The 19297-nt window shown below is 38.6% G+C and overlaps 1 protein-coding gene across 1 annotated transcript in view; it reads left to right on the plus strand.

Annotated features, from left to right (window-relative positions):
• The first annotated feature begins 4681 nt into the window (after positions 1 to 4681).
• Positions 4682 to 19297, plus strand: part of DYNC1LI1 (dynein cytoplasmic 1 light intermediate chain 1) — a 58823-nt gene continuing 44207 nt past the window's right edge. Inside the window, exons 1-2 of the mRNA XM_077129910.1 lie at positions 4682 to 4951; positions 5153 to 5226. Coding sequence (XP_076986025.1) covers positions 4806 to 4951; positions 5153 to 5226 — 220 coding nt within the window. The 5' untranslated portion in view covers positions 4682 to 4805. The remainder of the gene's footprint in view (positions 4952 to 5152; positions 5227 to 19297) is intronic.

The following is a 19297-nucleotide window of genomic DNA, read 5'->3' on the forward strand; positions in this document are numbered from 1 at the left end:
CACAGTGGGGGAAGCAAGCCTTATTTGAAAACCTGCTGGAGGCAGCCAGTGGGAGCTGGTAAAACAGGAAGCAGCTCTAGTGGTGGCTGCCTTGTTCCAGTTCCCAAACACAGAGGGACGTATCCCCAACAGAAAGAGGAAATGGTTCTATATCCACCACCTCAGCCTAATTGAGCTCTTCTCCCAAGTATGATTATGTTAAAACACTGAATGAAGCTGCATGTGAGAATGATAGAGGGAGGAGGGTTGGGGACATATTGAAATAAGAAAGAAAGATAGATGATAAAGATTGAGATGGAATAATCTAGGAATGCCTAGAGTGTATAATAATAGTGAAATGTACAAGGTACGATTTTAAAAATGTTTTTGCATGGGGAAGAACAAAGGAATGTCATTATTGCAGGGTGCTGAAAATAGATGGTAATTAATATTTTAAAATGTCACCTTCTGTGTGAGACTAAAGCAAAAAATGTTTATTTGTTACAAAATTTATATTTCGACTAGTGCATTTCCTAATATAACTTACGTAGATAGTTTGATTGAATGCCATAAGTACTTGGAATCTCAGGTAGGACGTGAGATTTTGCTGGTTTGTCCAGAGTGATCCCCCGATGAATCCCAGAGTGATTCCATCAGTGAGTGGAAAAGTATCTGCAAAGCCCCCTTCGGGGAGTGGTGAGAACGGGGAGAAATTCAACTTCCCCAAGTTGAATTCTTGATATTCTCACAAGCAGTGTGGACAACCAAAGCTATAGGGGTGTGGACCTTCCTGGCAATGTGGGACAGAGATCTTGGAATGAGCAGAGACTCAGCATCAAGGGATTGAGAAAAACCCTAGAATGAGCTGAGACTTAGCATTAAGGGATTGAGAAAACCTTCTCCACCAAAAGGGGGAAGAGTGAAATGAAACAAAGTGTCAATGGCTGAGAGATTCCAAACAGAGTCAAGAGGTTATCCTGGAGGTTATTCTTATGCATCAAGTAGATATCATCTTGTTATTCAAGATGTAATGGAGAGGCTGGAGGCAACTGCCTGAAAATGCAGAGCTGTGTTCCAGTAGCCACGTTTCTCGAGGATGATTGAATAATGATACAGCTGTCAAAATGTGACTGTGTGATTGCCAAAACCTTGTGTCTGATGCTCCTTTTATCCACCTTGCCAACAAAGGAGTAGAACATATGGAATAAAAATAAATAATAGGGGGAACAAATGTTAAAATAAATTTAGTTTGAAATGCTAGTGATCAATGAAAGCAAGGGGTAAGGGGTATGGTAGGTATAATCTTTTTTTTTTTCTTTTCTCTTTCCTGTATTCGTTTTATTTCTTTTTCTGAATTAATGCAAATGTTCTAAGAAATGATGAATATGCAACTAAGTGATGATATTGTGAATTACTGATTATGTATGTTGTTTTATTTTGTTTCTTATTCTTTTAATCAATAAATAAATTAAAAAAACAAAACAAAACCCAAGTGTGGACTTGAGGAAGTTGATAAGTAAGCAGAGGATGCTAGTTGATAGAGAATAAAGACAAGTGAAAGGAGAGCCTCATAGCTCCTGGGAGATTGAAAACCTGAGAGAGGAGCTGTCTCTTTTTCTGGTTCCATTTTTTACTTCCAGGCTCTAAGGCTCAGCTGAATTAGAAATCAAACTAAAAAAATAGAGCCCTTTGGAGGTACATACCTGTTATTCCTTTGAGTACGTCCCCCTTATAACAACAGGGTACTATTATTGATGAGTCTAAGAAAGCCCAGAGTCCAGAACACAAATAATTTTGTATTCATATAACCTGTAAAAGTAGCAAAGGATTGCATGATGCATCTAGAAGATGTTGGATTGAAGAATTTTTCCACTGAAGTAAGGAAGTAAGAAAGAAGACATAGGAGTAAGACAAAAAAAGGAAAGCCCCAGAACAATGGTGACAGATCTCAAGATGACAACTGTGTAGTAATATACAGAACAATCAATTCAGTTTGGAGCTGGCCAGAAGGTTCTAAAGATGTCTTCAAGAAGATGAAATTGTTAGAATACCCAATAAGGTTTGCACAATTAGGGCAAGAATTTGAGACTGAATTAGAATTAAGGATACAGAAGTCTAAGCAAAGGAAAAACAACAGTTGTTAGTTTTAGGGACAAAAAAAGTTGGGGAAGAAAGAAAAAGTGATCACAGTACAGGAAATAGCTCAATTGTGCACAGCATTTATGAAACAAAATTCCAGTGGACTGCTGAATTCTCTCATTTTATAGACTTCCTTATAGTTCATAGGTTCCTTATTTTTTTTTTTATATAAAGATTTCTATAGAAGATATTTACCATAATAGCATCAAGAATTGCCAGGACATTTATTCTAACATGATTTGACTTAGGCCATTTGACAGATGGAAAGTCAAAATTTCAGCTTATCTACTTCAGGGCTGTGACACTTGACGTAAATTACTTAATTTCACTGATCCTCAATTTCCTCAACTGTAAGAGAGACATACTTTACAAAGTGATGAAGATTGCAAATCATACCATGTTGAGTACCTAGCACATAGTAGGCCCTCGAAAATGACCACTTTTATTAGCCATCTTAATGGAAGGATGCTGGATAGGTATATTATAAAACTGTAAGGAATATATCTTTAACCCCAACTTAAGTGGCTGTTGGGCATCTAGAAGTCATGGGGCATTACAAGCCTGACATTGTTATAAAAGCAAATATTTCCCAGGCTAAGCAATTATGATATGGAACGGACAACTCTGCACATAAATAAATGGAGGACAAAATGCTTTGAGGAAAAAAAAGACGACTGAGTGAATAATGTAAAGAGTGAACCCGCATTCAGAAGGGTCTGAAGATCTAGGTAGTTTCTCCCGGGGGTCTCATCCTGCTTGCTGCCACAGAAAACCTAGGATCCCCAAGCAGGGTTCTGGTTCCTTCCCCAAACATACAAATGACAAAATGAAGAGTTTTAGCTGCAGGAGTTCCTTAGACCCATCAACTCCAGGGATTGGTCAGATATCAGTGGTTTGAAAAATAAAAGAAAAATGTTAATAATAATTAACATGTTGCACACTTAAGATGTGCCAGTCATTGTTCTAAGTCAGTTTATATAAAAAAACATCCCATTTAATCTTAACAAATGTAGATCCCTTTATCTCCCTCTTATAGTTATGAAAAAATGAGACTCAAAGGGGTTAAGTAAGTTGCCTAGGGTTACACAATCAAGAAACTGTTAGAGCTGGACCTGAACTCAGATTTGCCAGCTTCCAACGCCTTCGAGGCTTATCATTGCAATGTTAATGTATAGCAAATACAGTCTTTAGCTGTGAATTTTCTCACTTACATAATAGCACCGATCAGTTCATGTATTGGCAAATGATCCTCAAATGCGTAATGACAGAGATAACATATAAAGGCCAGACTATTTTTTAAAATTTATTGTAGTAACCTACACATAACATAAATTTCCCACTTTAACCATTTTTAAGTGCACAATTCAGTGGCATTAATTACACTAACAATGTTGTGCTACCATCACTACCGTCACCCCAAACTTTGTGCCCATTAAGCATTAACTCCCTATCTCTTAACCTCTTATCTATTTTCTGTCTCTATGAATTTTCTTATTCTAGATTTTCATATGTGAAATGAGAAAGCATGTGTCCTTTCGTTTCTGGTTTATTTTACTCAGCCTGTTTTCAAGGATTACCAATGTTGTAGCATGTATCAGAATGTCATTCCTTTTTATGGGTGAATATGTATTGTATATACATTTTATTTTAACATTCATCTGCAGATCGAAGGCTGGATTGTTCCCAACTTTTGACTATTCTGAATATTGAACTACATATTGTGCTATGAACATTGGTGTATAAGTATTGGTTTGAGTCCTTTTTTCAATTCAAAGGCCAGACTATTTTAAGCAATTGCTCTTACAAAGCATACTAGGGGAAAACCTTAACACGACCGACTCTGGGAGTGGGGCTCAGACGTTCATATATATCTAACAGATAAAGTTCTAAAAGAAAGGGAATTATTTTAGAGACTCTCTTCCATCTGCGTATTCCCAGTGGCAACTATGCCAGCCCATAAGTGTTGAATAAACGTTTGTTGACTGACAGATGGATGACTTAAGCGGTGGGATCTTTTTAAACCTCAAGCGGAGCATCTCATATAAACCACGGAGACAATCAAACAAAGCCTGTCAACACTTTCTTGTCAGGGATCATGCAACTGCTCAGGGCGGTGGGTCCCAGGTTTGAGGAACTCGTCGCACCTGAGAATGCAAAGGAGAACTCCCGGACTACAATAACACTCCAGACCGGGGCTTCAGAATTGTCTCTCTACTAGCCGGGCGGCCCATTTCCATCTTGAGGCTTCAGCGCCAGTGTAGTTGGGTCACCCCGCCGTCAGTCTGAATCACGGTGGGCAAGCAAAGAGGTGTAGAAATTCGGCGCCGACTGCGAGTTTCGTGAACTAGCCTGAAGGATGGTCGCCTGACCTACCCTGTTGTAACCCAGCGTTGCGGGTGGGGCAGCGGAACAGATTTCTCACCTTGAAATCAGTCTAACTGGAGATGTAGCAGAGCTGCCGCCCGACCGCCCGCGCACGCGCACAGGCGACCCCTTCGCGCCGGTCAGGCCGTAGCGCACGCGCGGTTCGTTCTCGCGTACTCTGTCCAGTCCAAACTCGGGGCCCCGCCTCCACAGGCCCCGCCCCACCCCGTGAGCCGAACACCCCATATCCGGGTTCCCGCCGCTGCCGCCTCCGCCGCCTAGCTCATTCAGCTTTGCCGGGAGTGGTGTGATTCCCGACCAAGATGGCTGCCGTAGGGCGAGTCGGTTCCTTCAGTACCTCACCGCCCGGATTAGCCTCGACTTACACGGGCGGCCCCATGGCCAACGAGCTAGCCTCGGGTAACGGCGGTGCAGCCGCGGGCGACGACGAGGACGGGCAGAACCTCTGGTAACGACCCCACCCCTCCCTGGGCCCCCAGCTGCAGATGCCTCGGGATCCTCCCGGCCTTAGCTCTGTGCCGGGCCCGGGCCAGAGGGTTTTCGGCAGTCCCCACCCGGGCGCGCCGGAGCCGGGGCCGTTGTTCGGTGCTGTGGCGCCGGCTTCCAGCCCTCGGTCCCCGGCCTCAGCGTACGCCTTGTTCCCCGTTAGGTCCTGCATCCTCAGCGAGGTCTCCACTCGCTCGCGCTCCAAGCTCCCGGCAGGGAAGAACGTGCTGCTGCTGGGTAAGTGGCCCCCACCTTGCCCCGCCCGGCGCCGCGCCCGGCTCCCCGGGCCGGTCCCCCCTTCTGCCTGTCTCTCAGCCCTCCCGCTCGCTTTGTGCGGACTGTGGTGCTGTGCCCCGCCGCCTGGCCTGTAGTGACAGCTGGGGGAGGAGGGAAACGGGGGACCCCTGCCCCGAGACCTGGGGGAACCCTCAATCTCCCGGCGCTTGCCCTCCTGCCCGGAATGTGGGGATGGTTCTGTCAGGCTCTCCTGGGCAGGACAGAATGTCCCTGGCTATTTGAGGGATTCTCGTGGCCTGGAATTTACCTAAAAAATAAGGTTTTTCTTTCAATCATAAAAACTGGTAGCAGGAGGCTCTTCGCAAGCGCTCCACTGCAAATGGAAATCCATTAATGTTTAATAGTTGACCCTTTGTATAACTGATAGAGACTCTAGAATTGAGACCTGGTAGTCGTGATAAATGTTCTTATTTGATTCAGCATTTTCGAAGACGGCGTGCTTCGTTGCAGGTGCTACTTTAACCGTCAGGTATAATTCTGAAATTTGTCAAGAGCAGTGAAACGTCTTTCTAGCTCAGTCTTTTCGGCTAAATGGATGTAATAAGGAAATACGGTCAGAGGTCTCAATTTCCCAGATTTTTCGGTATCCCCTCTACTCACTGGAAGTTGTGTGTGTTTGTTTCTTTACTGGTCCGCTGGGCGTGAAGGTAGACCACAGTGCGAGTGAACTCTCAAGTTCAGTTTTGCAGGCTTAGCTCCTGAGCATTTACAGGAGAGAGATTTCTCCCATATTCCTTAAAAGTGAGGTATCGGAACTTGGCTTATAAGATGACAATAAAATTTTAGAACTTTGGTGTTGGTGTTTCAAGGTTCTTAGTTATATAAATGAAAAAACAGGAAAGAATATGAAGAAGTCAAATGGTCCTTAACAAGGTCCAGGCTTAATAATGGATGTGTATTTAGGAAACGTATTACCTATTTTTCTTGAACCCCTGCCAGTCTATAATGTATGAGTCTTGACGTTGCATGGAGCTGGTTGAAAAATTATTTTCAACCTTTGTTTTTAATGCGATTGAAAGCACCTAGTGCAGATAAGCCTGGGTTGATTCAGGGCCGTAGCACATACTAGCACTATGATCTTAAGCAAGTGCTTGACATCTATAATCCTCAGTTTCTTCATCTTAAAAGTGAATATTATAGAAATAATAATGCCTGCCTCCTAGGATCACGGGAGAGATTGAATGAGGTAGTATGTTTGTAAAATGGTAATAGCACAATAATTTTTTTATGATGAATTTGTCTTAACTGGATCAAAAAATAACAGAACGGTTAAAAATAAATTTGTGCTTTTCAGATGTGATTTTTTTTTTTTTAGGGTAGATAATTAAGTTCCAAAAGCAAAAAATTCCAGAAAATGTTTTTAATTTACTAATGTAAACAAATTACCATTAATTACCAAATTGACATTGATTTAAGACTAATGCATTATTGAAGTGTGTTTAATTTTACTCTAAGTTAAATAAGACTTCTCTTCAAATACTGCTATTGTAAAGGTAATCCTGAATTTTGTTTTCATTTTATAAATTCCCCCAACTGTTCTTGTGCTTTAGATATTACTTAGATGCTTCTGTTTGTGGTGAAAAAATCAATGGCACTGAGTGGCACTGTTCTAGTTTGCTAGCTGCCAGAATGCAATATACCAGAAACAGAATGGCTTTTAAAAAGGGGAATTGAATGAGTTACTAGTTTACAGTTCTAAGGCCGAGAAAATGTCCCAGTTAAAACAAGTCTATAAAAATGTCCAATCAGAGGCATCCGGGGAAAGATACCTTGGTTCAAGAAGGCCAGTGAAGTTTAGGGTTTCTCTCTCAAGTGAGAAGGCACATGGCGAACACAGTCAGGGCTTCTCTCTCACCTGGAAGGGCACGTGGCGAACACTGCGTCATCTGCTAGCTTTCTCTCCTGGCTTCTGGTTTCATGAAGCTCCCTGGGAGGCATTTTCCTTTTTCATCTCCAAAGGTCACTGGCTAGTGGACTCTTCTTCTCGTGGCTATTTCGTTCTGCTCTGCTCTCTCTAAATCTCTCTTATTCTCCAAAATGTTTCCTCTTTTATAGGAATCCAGTAAACTAATCAAGACCCACCCAAATGAGTGGAGATATGCTTCCACTTAATCCAGTTTAACAACCACTCTTGATCAAATCACGTCTCCAGGGTAATGATCTAATTGCAGTTTCAAACATACAATACTGATTAGGGATTAGAAGAAACGGCTGCCTTTACAAAATGAGATTAGGATTAAAACATGGCTTTTCTAGGGTACATACATCATTTCAAACCAGCACAAGCACTGAGGTTTAACTGTGCCTTCTTTTTTTTTTTGCATGGGCAGGCACTGGGGATTGAACCCTGGTCTCCCACACAGCAGGCAAGAATTCTTGCCACTAAGCCACCGTTGCACCACCCCCCCCTTCCATTTTTTTTTTAACCCTTCTTTTTAACCTGTTTTTAACTTCCCTTGACACTGGTTCATGTCAGGAGACTGAGGGTACTTAGAGGCCCCACACTACTCCACCCTACCCCACTCCTCCACTTAGATTACCTTTCCTTCTTTACAAGCTTAATAGTTGGGAAAGCTCCATCTAGTATCAAGTTATATAAGCCTGGAATTTAAATTTTTTCTTTCAGTACAATTGGGATTTTAATGAAAGTTATTTTCAGCTTTGGAAGAAGCTAGTAACAGAATTTTATACAGCTTATATAAATATTTAATTTTCTGAATTCCCTTTAAGGATTTTTTAGAGATATTTTACCATCATATTTTATGACAGCATTCTGTCTGTGCTGATGATGGACGAAATATACCAATAGGGACTCTGCTTGTTTTTATTAAGAGTTTGAAGATATTAGAGTAATACATCTTTCATGAATTTTGATGGTCTCTGAAATGCATCTATTTGAAAATAACTTTTTTGCAAATAAAGGAGGTCATGTTTGAGAGATTCATATTTGAAAACCCCATGTGAGACTGTAACAAGGCTTTATGTTTCCAACTTAGAACAGAAACAGTGATACAGGCCTGTATATTCTATACACAGATTGCACTTCAACCTTAACCTTCTATACTACATGACTTCCCACCCACTATCTAATGGAAGGAAGGGGTCAGGACTAGGAATCTGTGTTTATGTGTGAGCCATTCCCAAAGCATTTTCATATAAATTTCAGTTTACCTATTCCATTTTTCCAGTTTTAGTGGTAGATGTTAGAACCAATTTATAGATGAGGTAATGAATTTTAGAGACCTGTTAAGTGAGTTTGATAAGGACACATAGCTATAAGTAAGCCAGTGTTCTGTGACTCTGGCATGACTTTCCAACTTGATAAAGTCCTTGTAGGAAAGAGAGTGTGAGATATGAAACTCCTCCCATTGTATAACTTTTAGTTATGGTTCTCTTTGCATGGAAATAATAGTGATTATTTTAAAGGAAAATCCAAATAATTATTGGAATGTAGCTTATTGAGGGACAGTACTGTGGTCATGCCACTTGTGTTTAAACAGTCATTTCATCTGCCTAGTCCTTATCCCCTTAGTGAAACCCAAGAAGACTGTGACATTAGTGTATAATCAGTCTTTCTTTTTTTTCTTAATTTTTAATTTAAAAAAAAAAACAAACTGAAGCATTCTTAACAAATGATCATTCCATTCTACATCTATCATCAGTAACTCACGATATCATCACATAGTTGCATATTCATCATGATAATTTTTAGAACATTTGCATCAATTCAGAAAATGAAATAAAAAGACAACCGAAAAAAATTCGTACATACCAGACCCCTTACCCCTCCCTTTCATTGATCACTAACATTTTCATCTACTAAATTTATTTTAACATTTGTTCCCCCCATTATTTATTTTTATGCTGTATGTTTTACTCATCTATTGATGAGGTAGATAAAAGGAGCATCAGACGCAAGGTTTTCACAATCACACAGACATATTGTGAGAGCTATATCATTGTACAATCATCTTCAAGAAACATGACTACTGGAACACAGCTCTCCATTTTCAGGCAGTTCCCTCCAGCCTCTCCATTACATCTTGACTAACAAGGTGATATCTATTTAATGTGTAAGAATAACCTCCAGGATAACCTCTCGACTCTGTTTGGAATTTCTCAGCTATTGACACTTGATTTTGTCTCATTTTGCTCTTCCCTCTTTTGTTCGAGAAGGTTTCCCAATCCCTTGATGTTGAGTCCCAGCTTATTCTAGGATTTCTGTCCCACGTTGCCAGGAAGGTCCACACCCCTGGGAGTCATGTCCCATGTAGCCAGGGGGAGGGCAGTGAGTTTGCTTGTTGTGTTGGCTGAAGAGAGAGGCCACATCTGAGCAAAAAAAGAGGTTCTCTTGGGGGTGACTCTTAGGCCTAATTTTAAGTCGACTTGACCTATCCTTTGTGGGGTCAAGCTTCACATGAACAAACCCCAAGATTGGGGACTCAGCCTTGTTGCTTTGGTTGTCCCCACTGCTTGTGAAACTATCAAGAATTCTCCACTTGGGGAAGTTGAATTTTCCCCCTTTCTCACCATTCCCCTAAGGGGACTTTGCAAATACTTTTTTACTCAACTGTTCAAATGACTCTGGACAAACCTACAAAATCTTATGCCCTACTCAAGGTTCCATGTACTTATGGTGTTCAGTTAGCTGTCTACATAAGTTACGTTAGGAACTGTACTAGTGAAAATACAAATTTTGTACCAAGTAAACATTTTTTACTTTAGTCTCACACCTAAGTTAAAATTTTAAAATATTAATTACCATCTATTTTCAACACCCTGCAGTAATGACATTCCTTTGTTCTTCCTCATGCAAAAGCGTTTTTAAATTTATACATTTAGTCACTATCATTATACACTCCAGATATTTCTAGATTATACCATCTCTGTCTTTATCGTCTATCTTTCTTTCTGATTTCGTTTGTGACCCCAGCCCTCCTCCTTCTGTCATTCTCACATTCAGCTTCATTCAGTGTTTTAACATAATTGTATTACAGTTAGGTACTATTGTGCTATCCATTTCTCAGTTTTTACAATCAGTCCTGTTGCACAGTCTGAATCCCTTCAGCTCCAATTATGTAATATCTTACCCTATTTCTATCTCCTGATGGTCTCTGTTACTGATGAAATTCTCCAAGTTTATTCACTGATGTCAGTTCATATCGGTGAGACCATACAGTATTGTCCTTTTGTTTCTGGCTGATCTCACTCAGCATGATGTCCTTAAGGTGCGCCCACGTTGTTATATACTTCATAACTTTATCCTGTCTTACAGCTGCCTAATATTCCATCGTATGTATATACCACAGCTTGTTTAGCCACTCGTCTATTGATGGACATTTTGGCTGTTTCCATCTCTTCACAATTGTAAATAATGCTGCTATAAACATTGGTGTGCAAATGTCCATTTGTGTCCTTGCCCTCATGTCCTTTGAGTAGATACCTAGCAATGGTATTGCCGGGTCATAAGGCAATTCTATATTTAGCTTCCTGAGTACCCGCCAAACTGCCTTCCACAGTGGTTGTACCGTTTGACATTCCCACCAACAGTGGATAAATGTGCCTTTTTCTCCACATCCTCTCCAGCACTTGTGTTCTGTTCATTATCTTTCTTAAAAGAGTTTTAAACTTGGCTTCAGTTAGGTTTTTTTTTTAATTTTTTATTAATTTTTAAAATTAAAAAAATATATAACAAGAAAGAAACACAAGCATTCTTAACATATGATCATTCCATTCTATGTATATAATCAGTAATTCACAATATCATCACATAGTTGCATATTCATCATCATGATCATTTCTTAGAACATTTGCATCAATTCATAAAAAGAAATAAAAAGACAACAGAAAAAGAAATAAAACTAAAACAGAAAAAAAAATTATGTTAGGCTTGTTTTTAATTTTGAGGGCAGTACTACTTCATGTATTTTAGGTAGGGTTTAACTTATAAATTGTCCTTTTAAGAACCATTTGCTTTTTCTCTTTCTCATTTATATTTAATCAACTTTTACTGCAATTGATTTTAATTATATTTTAATAGTGTCTCTAAGAGCATATTCTCCATATCTTGATTTTTTTCCTATGTGTTAATAAGAAAACTTCTTAAGGAAGATAACACTAATAACAGCTAACATTTCAACCAGGCCCGTAAGGATTGTTTATTCTGTGGTTATCCCCATAAAGATCTGGAAACGGCCAGTGCCGTTAAGTAAATTACTTAAGGCTTACACAGCCAGAAAGAGGAAAAGACAAGATTCAAAGTTGTGTAGCCTGGCTTCAGACCCAGTACTCTTAACCTACATGCTGGATTATCTCCCTAAAGAATGGAAGAGCTTTCTAGTAGGAAAAGAGTATGTTTTACAGTTATTAAGTAATTATCTGATTCTTCCAGGTGTATTTGTTTCAGTTCAAAAATCTTAATTGATTTAGATTGAGTTCATTGTCTCAGAAGATATATTTATAATTCTGGACCCTATCACAATTGTTGGCTCATGGATAGGACATTGTTATAACTTTCTGAATTGAGGTCATTTTGAATTAATGAAAATGAGTGAATCTCATCTTTCTCATCTATTAATTAAGCTATTTGGATATAGTGATCTCCAGAATCTTTCCTCATCTGACATTCTGTAATTTTTAAATGAGATTCTAAAACTTTTGAATTATTAAACAGTTTTTAAAGAAATGTTTTGAAGGCATATTGCAATTAGAGTTAAATTAACAAAATATTTCCTTGTAGATGTAAGATGTTTGATTACACCCAAGAAGAGTATCTATAGTGATTGTTCCCTGAAGGTACTAGTCCAAGGAAATGTGCAGCCAAAAATGTCACACAAAATGTGAGATCATCAGGAATTATATTTGAAACAATCTTTTTTTACTCAGGAACAAAACTAGCTTCTATTATGCTTGAATTATTGTACGTAGGTGTGGTAGTTAGATTCAGTTGTCAACTTGGCCAGGTGAACGTGCCTAGTTCTGTTGCTGCGGACATGAGCCAATGGTACGTGAACCTCATCTGTTGCTGATTACGTCTGCAGTTGGCTAGAAGGTGTGCCTGCTGCAGTGAATGACGTTTGACTTAATTGGCTGGTGCTTAAATGAAAGAGTGCAACGTAGCATAGCCAAGCAGCTCAGCATACCTCATCTCAGCACTCGCATCTCAGCCCAGGCCTTTGGAGATGCAGAAAGAAATCACCCCAGGGACTGATGTTGGAACCCAGAGGCCTGGAGAGAAGGCCAGCAGAGACCATCCTGTGCCTTCCCACATGAGAAAGAACCTCAGTGGAAAGTTAGCTGCCTTTCCTCTGAAGAGCTAACAAAATAAATCCCCTTTTATTAAAAGCCAATCCATCTCTGGTGTGTTGCATTCCAGCAGCTAGCAAACTAGAACAGTAGCAAACCTCAAAATATACACAGTGGAACTAGAGATCTGTTCAGAGAAGTAACTAATATAAACTGTTAAGGGAGAGGATGGTTTTCTATTTGAGGGCTGAATTTTAGAATAATGAGATTGTTCAGTCTGAAACTATTCATCTTGTGAGGAGTTGGAATTAAAGATCATCTAGGATCTATGACTTGTAGAAAACAGATTTGGTCTGATGAATTAAAGTATTTGTTAATAATGTTTTCTGGCATTGTTGGTTGTGAGAATATTATTCAGGGATTAGAATGTTACCATATATAATATTGAATTGGTGATTTTCATAGAATTATTTATTGCATTCTGTTGTGTATTATTACTAAAATTATAGCAAATGCAAAATGTTTTGGGAGTCAGGTGGCATATTTGTATCTTGTAGTGATTAGGGTTTGTAGACTTGTCAGAGAAGGGCCAGAGAGTAAACAGTTTAGACTTTGTAGACTATGCGTTCTTTCAGCTACTCAATTCTGCCCTTGTAACCCCAAAATGGCTATAGACAGTACATAAATGAACAGGTGTGGTGGTGTTTCAATAAAACTTTTTTTTATCAAAGCAGGCGGCAGGCCAGGTTTGACTTGTGGTCTGAAGTCTGTGGACCCCTACTTTATATTATTATGGACATCACCTTTATCAATAAGCATAGATGCCAGTTAATGGCGGTTTCTGGATAAGGGAACATGGTATTTGGTACATAATAGGTGCTCAATAATTAAATGATGGATAAATGATGAATTGCTTACTTAAAATGTCATTGTTATTTCAGGTGGAGGTACATAGTTTGAACCTAAGTTTAAGTTGTGTTCAGAGTTCATAATATTTTCCCCAGTGACAGTATCAAAAATAAAACAGAACTGGAAGAATCATAGATACAGATCAGTAAAGTGGTAACTCAACTAATGTGGAGTCCACATGAGAGAGAAGATCAGCAAAAATACTTTGAAAATGTAAAACACAAAGGATCTTTGATTTAGGAAAGAGAAAGGACCCAAGTTGAACATGGGGCTATTACTAATAAGTGAATTGTCATTGGACTGACCTTTTAGTTTGTGCCTTATTTTACCTTTTTTTGCTTGTTAATTCTTAAATTTGTACGATTTTCCAACTTACAGGACAGTTACAAAAGTAATATAAACCACATATAAAGAACTCCAGCATACCCCTACCCTCAAGATATCTAGATCCACCATTATAACATCTAGCCAACTTTGCTGTATCATTCTATTTATCAATCCATTTTCTGAACACTTACATGAGGTTGCTCCTAGAGCACTTAGTACTGCTATGTAATTTCCTAAGAATAAGGATGTTCATTTATGTAATCATCTTAAGGGCAGTTGCCAAGTTCAAGCAATTTTACGTTGATAGAAAACTTAATCTATAATCCAGTTTTTTCATATGTCTCCGTAATGTCCTTTGAGCCTTTTCTCCTCCTTTGCTAGATCCCATCCAGGATTATGCATTGCCTTTTAATTATTGTTGTTTCTTTAGTTGCTCTTTCTTTCTTTTTGTTTTTTATTATGGCAACATATATACAACATAAACTTTCCCATCTCAGCCATTCCCGTGCACAATCATTGAATGGAATTCATCACATTTATAGTGTTCTGGTACCTTCACCACCTTCCATTACTAAAGCTTTCCCACTCCCTCAGACAGAAACCCTATACCCATTTTGCATTAACTAACCCCATCCTCCTGCTCCCCCACCCCTGGAAGCCTATACACTAATTTTTGCCTCTATGAGCTTGCATATTCCCCTGTATTTTCTTTTTAGTTACCATGGAGCTTAGATTTAACATCCTAAATCTATAGCAATCTTGCTTGCTTTGATACCAATTTAACTTAAATGATATACACAAAACTATGTTCCTGTACCCCTTTTAATCAGGGAGGGGCACGTTATTTTAAAATTAAGGTAACTTAGAAAATTAGTGTGGCTGTTAAAGAGACTTCACAGACTTTATTCAGAGGTAAAAAAGAGTGCCTCTTTATTTGTTTGTTCATGAAACATTTATTAGAAGCATGCTGGGCATAAAATGCTGTGTTGAGTCATCTGAGGAAAACAGGATTGACTAAGAGCAGGGTTCCTGCCCTCCAGGAGTATATGGGATCCTGTGGGGAAGGCTCAAAGTAGTAAAAATCAAATGTGATAGTATGAAATAATTGCTAAAAATATCACAAAATTTTGTAGGAAAGGTATACCACCTCTGAGTCGAATTTTGCTTAACACAGTGGGGACGAGAACACTGCAGGCTGAGGGAACATGCTATAGAAGATAACGTCTGGCGAAAAGGGCCGAGGTAGCTCAGGTGTGGTGGGAGTTGTCCTGACCTAGAGGTGCAAGTCCTGGGATCAGCTCTGGCTGGCATCATTTGAAGTTGTGGGGTTGTCATATTGTAGCCTCCTGACCTATAAATTAAGGTTACTTCATATTTCATGGCATTATATGAATTAAAGGAAATTATATCTAAAACATTTTCCCCATTAAATTGGAAATCACTGTTTGTAATTATAAAAATAATGCCTATGGATTGTGTGAGGAAAAAAAAGTAGAATGATAAGCAGAAGAAAGTAACCTATGATCTCACCACCTAGAGATAACTAGTGTTCATTTTTCAGGCTTTTTTCTATGTGCATGTTTTCCATGACAGATATATCCCTTTTATTGGCTGAACAATATATATGGTTATCCCATAATTATAATTTCTTGGTAGACGGATTATTATTGAGTTTTAAAATATTATCAGTAATACTCTGAAACACATACCTCACTTGTCCACTTGTCCCGTAATGTCCTCAGGATAAATTCCTAAAAGTAGACTTGCTGGGTCAAAAGAATCTTTTAAATCTCTCTATATATTTCCAAACAATCTTCTAGAAATGTTGTATCATTTTACATTTTCATTATCAATATGTGATAGTATGGGTTTGTGGAGTACTATAGTGCTAAAGTAAAGCTCAGTTTATCAGGTTTAAAAACTGGCATCTTCACGCAACAACTGTTAAAGAAATTGAAAAAGAGATCAGGCTTCAATTAAAAGTAAGAGCAAAGCTGATCAGATCGGGACTAAGTTAAATCAGAATACAGGGGTAAAGAAGAAATTTTCTGTATTTTAGAGCTTCAGCTACTCTGTGAGACCAAAGTAAGAGAGGTTTATTTTGTCCAGAACCTAAATTTTCTGTAGCATATATTCTAAGTCAACCTGTCTGGATAGATCATTTAAACAACCCAAACATAGGGATCCCAGGATGGGAATGATGGCTTGCAATTCTGTATAGCTTAATGTAATGCCTGGATACATCCCAGAGTATATTAAGCAGATAATCAAAAAGTATTGGTGAAATCCCGTGAGGGATGGGAGAAAAATTATGAAACTGTTAACTTTATGGGAGTTAACTATTAACTTTATGGAAGCTTATGTATGTAGCAGAGAAGCTTAGGCTACCTTGGAGACTACTCTTATACAAGCTTCAGCTAGACATTGCTACTTACCATGGTTTACCAAATCCCAACCAAAACCATTCCTGCCAACCCTAAAGAACACCTAGGGCTTTATCTGAGATTCTACAAATGTTCCAGCACTAGGATTACTTTCCAGAAACCTACAACCTCCAGATGGGTTCTTAGACTAGATAAATCCTGAAACCCAGAGGGGCCAGCCTCTCCATAATATCAACTAGTTCCATCCCCCCTTACCCCATATTATCAACAGCCCTTTCCAATGAAAAAGTTGGAATAAACATAGTCCTATTACCCTTAAAGATTGGGAGAAAGATCAAAGGAGAATATAACAGGGAAAATAGGATTTAACAGATGAATATGATTGCTGAATCATTGTATTGAAATTTCTGTTAGTCTCCAGTGTCTTATCTTAGAGCAGCTAAAAGTGACAACCTAAAATTGTGGAATTGTAACCCACGCTGAACTCTGGAACCTGCTCTGTAACTGATTGTTGCAGTATGCTTTGAAATTTGCTTTTTTGTATATGTGGTTTTTTTCACAATAAAAATAAGTAAATTTTAAAAACTGGCATCTTAGTATAAAGACAGTTTAATTGTAGAATTATACCGTATTTGTTGATTAAGGACCATTCCTTTATGAGTGATCTGGAGCATAGGAACTGTTAAAAATCATCGAAACTAGCATTTATTGGCCTCAGTAAACGTTTATTGAATTAAATTGAGTGGTTTTCAGTTCACAGGTAATCGGTCTGTGCGAGTAAGGGGTTATAAAGGATGCGTTCCATTTTTTAAATGAAACGTGCGTAGCTGAATGATTATATCCAAAAGAAGGGCTGTGGCCAACTGAAGGGTTGGGAACTGTCATTTGTTGTACATATTACTTGTGTTGGGTGCTCTGTTAGGTACTTTATTAGGTAGCATGCTGTTTTATAGATGAGTATTTTGAGCCTAGGCACATAGTTGAGCTCAGACTCAAAATCAGGTTTGTCTGACTTTCCACTACACATACACTCCTTGAAATATTGGAGGGATGTAGTCTTGAACAAGCATGCATAAATGTTTACTTATCACTGGGGTGATTATATGAATGATGACGAATATGTAATAGAGACCTAATGTGGTTTGCAAAGCCTGAAATATACCGTCTAATCCTGTACAGGAAAAGTTTCACAACACCTGCGTTAGGACATAAAATTAGCTTTTTAAAATAATGGTATTTGATATAATGAAATGTTCTGATTTAAAAAACAACTTTATAATAAATTCTCTTTTAGAAAATCTAGCATGTAAAAATGCAAATTTAGGTAAAATATGTAGAGGATAATTTTGACATCACTTAAAAGGTTCTTATAGGAAGACTCTCATCTTACTTTGTTTAAACAAGAGCTCTATTTGTATACGTGTAAGTTTACAGATCACTAACTATTTGGCTGGCAGACTTAAAGCTAATGTGTCTGTTTCACTGCCAGCTAAAGGCCAAGAATGTGAAGACAAAGCTTTCTTACAGTTTATAGAAGATAGATGAATTCCTTTCATCATTATTTGAAACCACACAAGCCCCGTGGCTTTGTTTGCCACTTTAAAGTTATATTAATTGCATAGAGTGAAGTATGTGTTGTTATTATTTTTATCTATTTTTTTCTCAAACTATTAGGCTCTGGTTTTGTTCTTCAAAAATAACTTGAAATTTGGTGACTTTTGTTTCTTGAAAGATTTGGCCATTAAAGATGATTTTTAAATGTCTATTAATACCAAAGGATAGGCACTCCAAATTTAAGTATTTTTTATCCTTCTAATTGCACAATAGGATAAGGAGAGAAGTTTCATGATGGACTTCTAAATATCTTCAAATAGTCCAGCTTGCCTGTGGCAAAGCAACTAAGGGCCAACACAACACAGTCCAGTGACTGGAAAAAGTTTTCTTAAGATTAGTGAAGGAGGTATGCCTTATGAGCTTACGCTAATAATTGATCTGTTATTGCTGAGAGGTGGTCACTTGAATTTTATAGATATGAATAATAAGTCTTTTGCATAGTTGTGGCTAAAGTCCGAGACAGACAGATACAAATACGGTACAGTTATGAAAATAGACTGTGGTTGTGATTAAGAAATATAAACATTGGTAAAGAATCTTATATGCATAGGACATGGTTTCTGTTTTTAATGTGCAAGCAGTGACTACCTGTTAGATAAGAAGAGGACAGTTTCTTGTCTGTAAGTGCCTTAAAAGTACTTAACTGCTAAGGGAATATGCTTAAAGAATATTTGTTGAATGAGGTGGACAGACTTGACATGCTTACAGTCTGCAAAAGCTGATACGCGGCTCTGTGATACAGTGTTTTAAGTTTGCATTGTGCTGTTAGGACTACAAAGGAGGGCACTTACAGACTTGTGGAGTCGTAGAAATCTTCCCATAGAAAATTAAATTGAGACTGAAATGATAAGCTGGGATTTCCCTTGGTGAGGTGAAAGGAAGAGAAGGCTATTCAAGAGAGAAGTAGAAGTGACAGCATGTGTGAAGATTTAGAGTTGAAACAGAGCAGAGCCCTCTGCAGCATTGGATAGAGTTACGGGGATGGCTGAAACCTAGCATGGGACGGGGATGGCTGAAACCTAGCATGGGACGGGAGGGAGGAGGGCAGGCAGGCAGGCATGGTGAGAGATGGACAGGAAAGGGAAGGGGGCCTTTGTAAGCAGCTTTAGCCTTTATAGTTTGCCCGTTACTGTAAGAATATGGGGCCCTCTAAAGTTTTTTTCTGGCATTTTATGAAAATTTCAAACATATAGAAAAGTTGAAGGAATTTTATAGTTAGTACTCATCTTCTCCAACCTCTCTTTATTAGAGAAGTTGTGGGTTCACAGAACAATCATGTGTAAAAGACATGCTTCTCATACCACATGCCACCACCACCAACTTGCATTGGTATAGATCATTTGTTATAGTAGATGATGACACATCTTTAAAATTGTACTATTAAATATTGACGTCCATGGTTTAAGGGTGGGCAACGGTGACACAGTGGCAGAGTTCTCACCTGCAATGCCGGAGACCCGGGTTTGATTCCTGGTGCCTGCCCATGCAAAAAAAAAAAAAGTTCATGGTTTAATTTATGTCTCACTGTGTAG

Source organism: Tamandua tetradactyla, chromosome 15 (assembly GCF_023851605.1).
Source record: "Tamandua tetradactyla isolate mTamTet1 chromosome 15, mTamTet1.pri, whole genome shotgun sequence".
In the NCBI taxonomy this organism is placed as follows: Eukaryota; Metazoa; Chordata; class Mammalia; order Pilosa; family Myrmecophagidae; genus Tamandua; species Tamandua tetradactyla.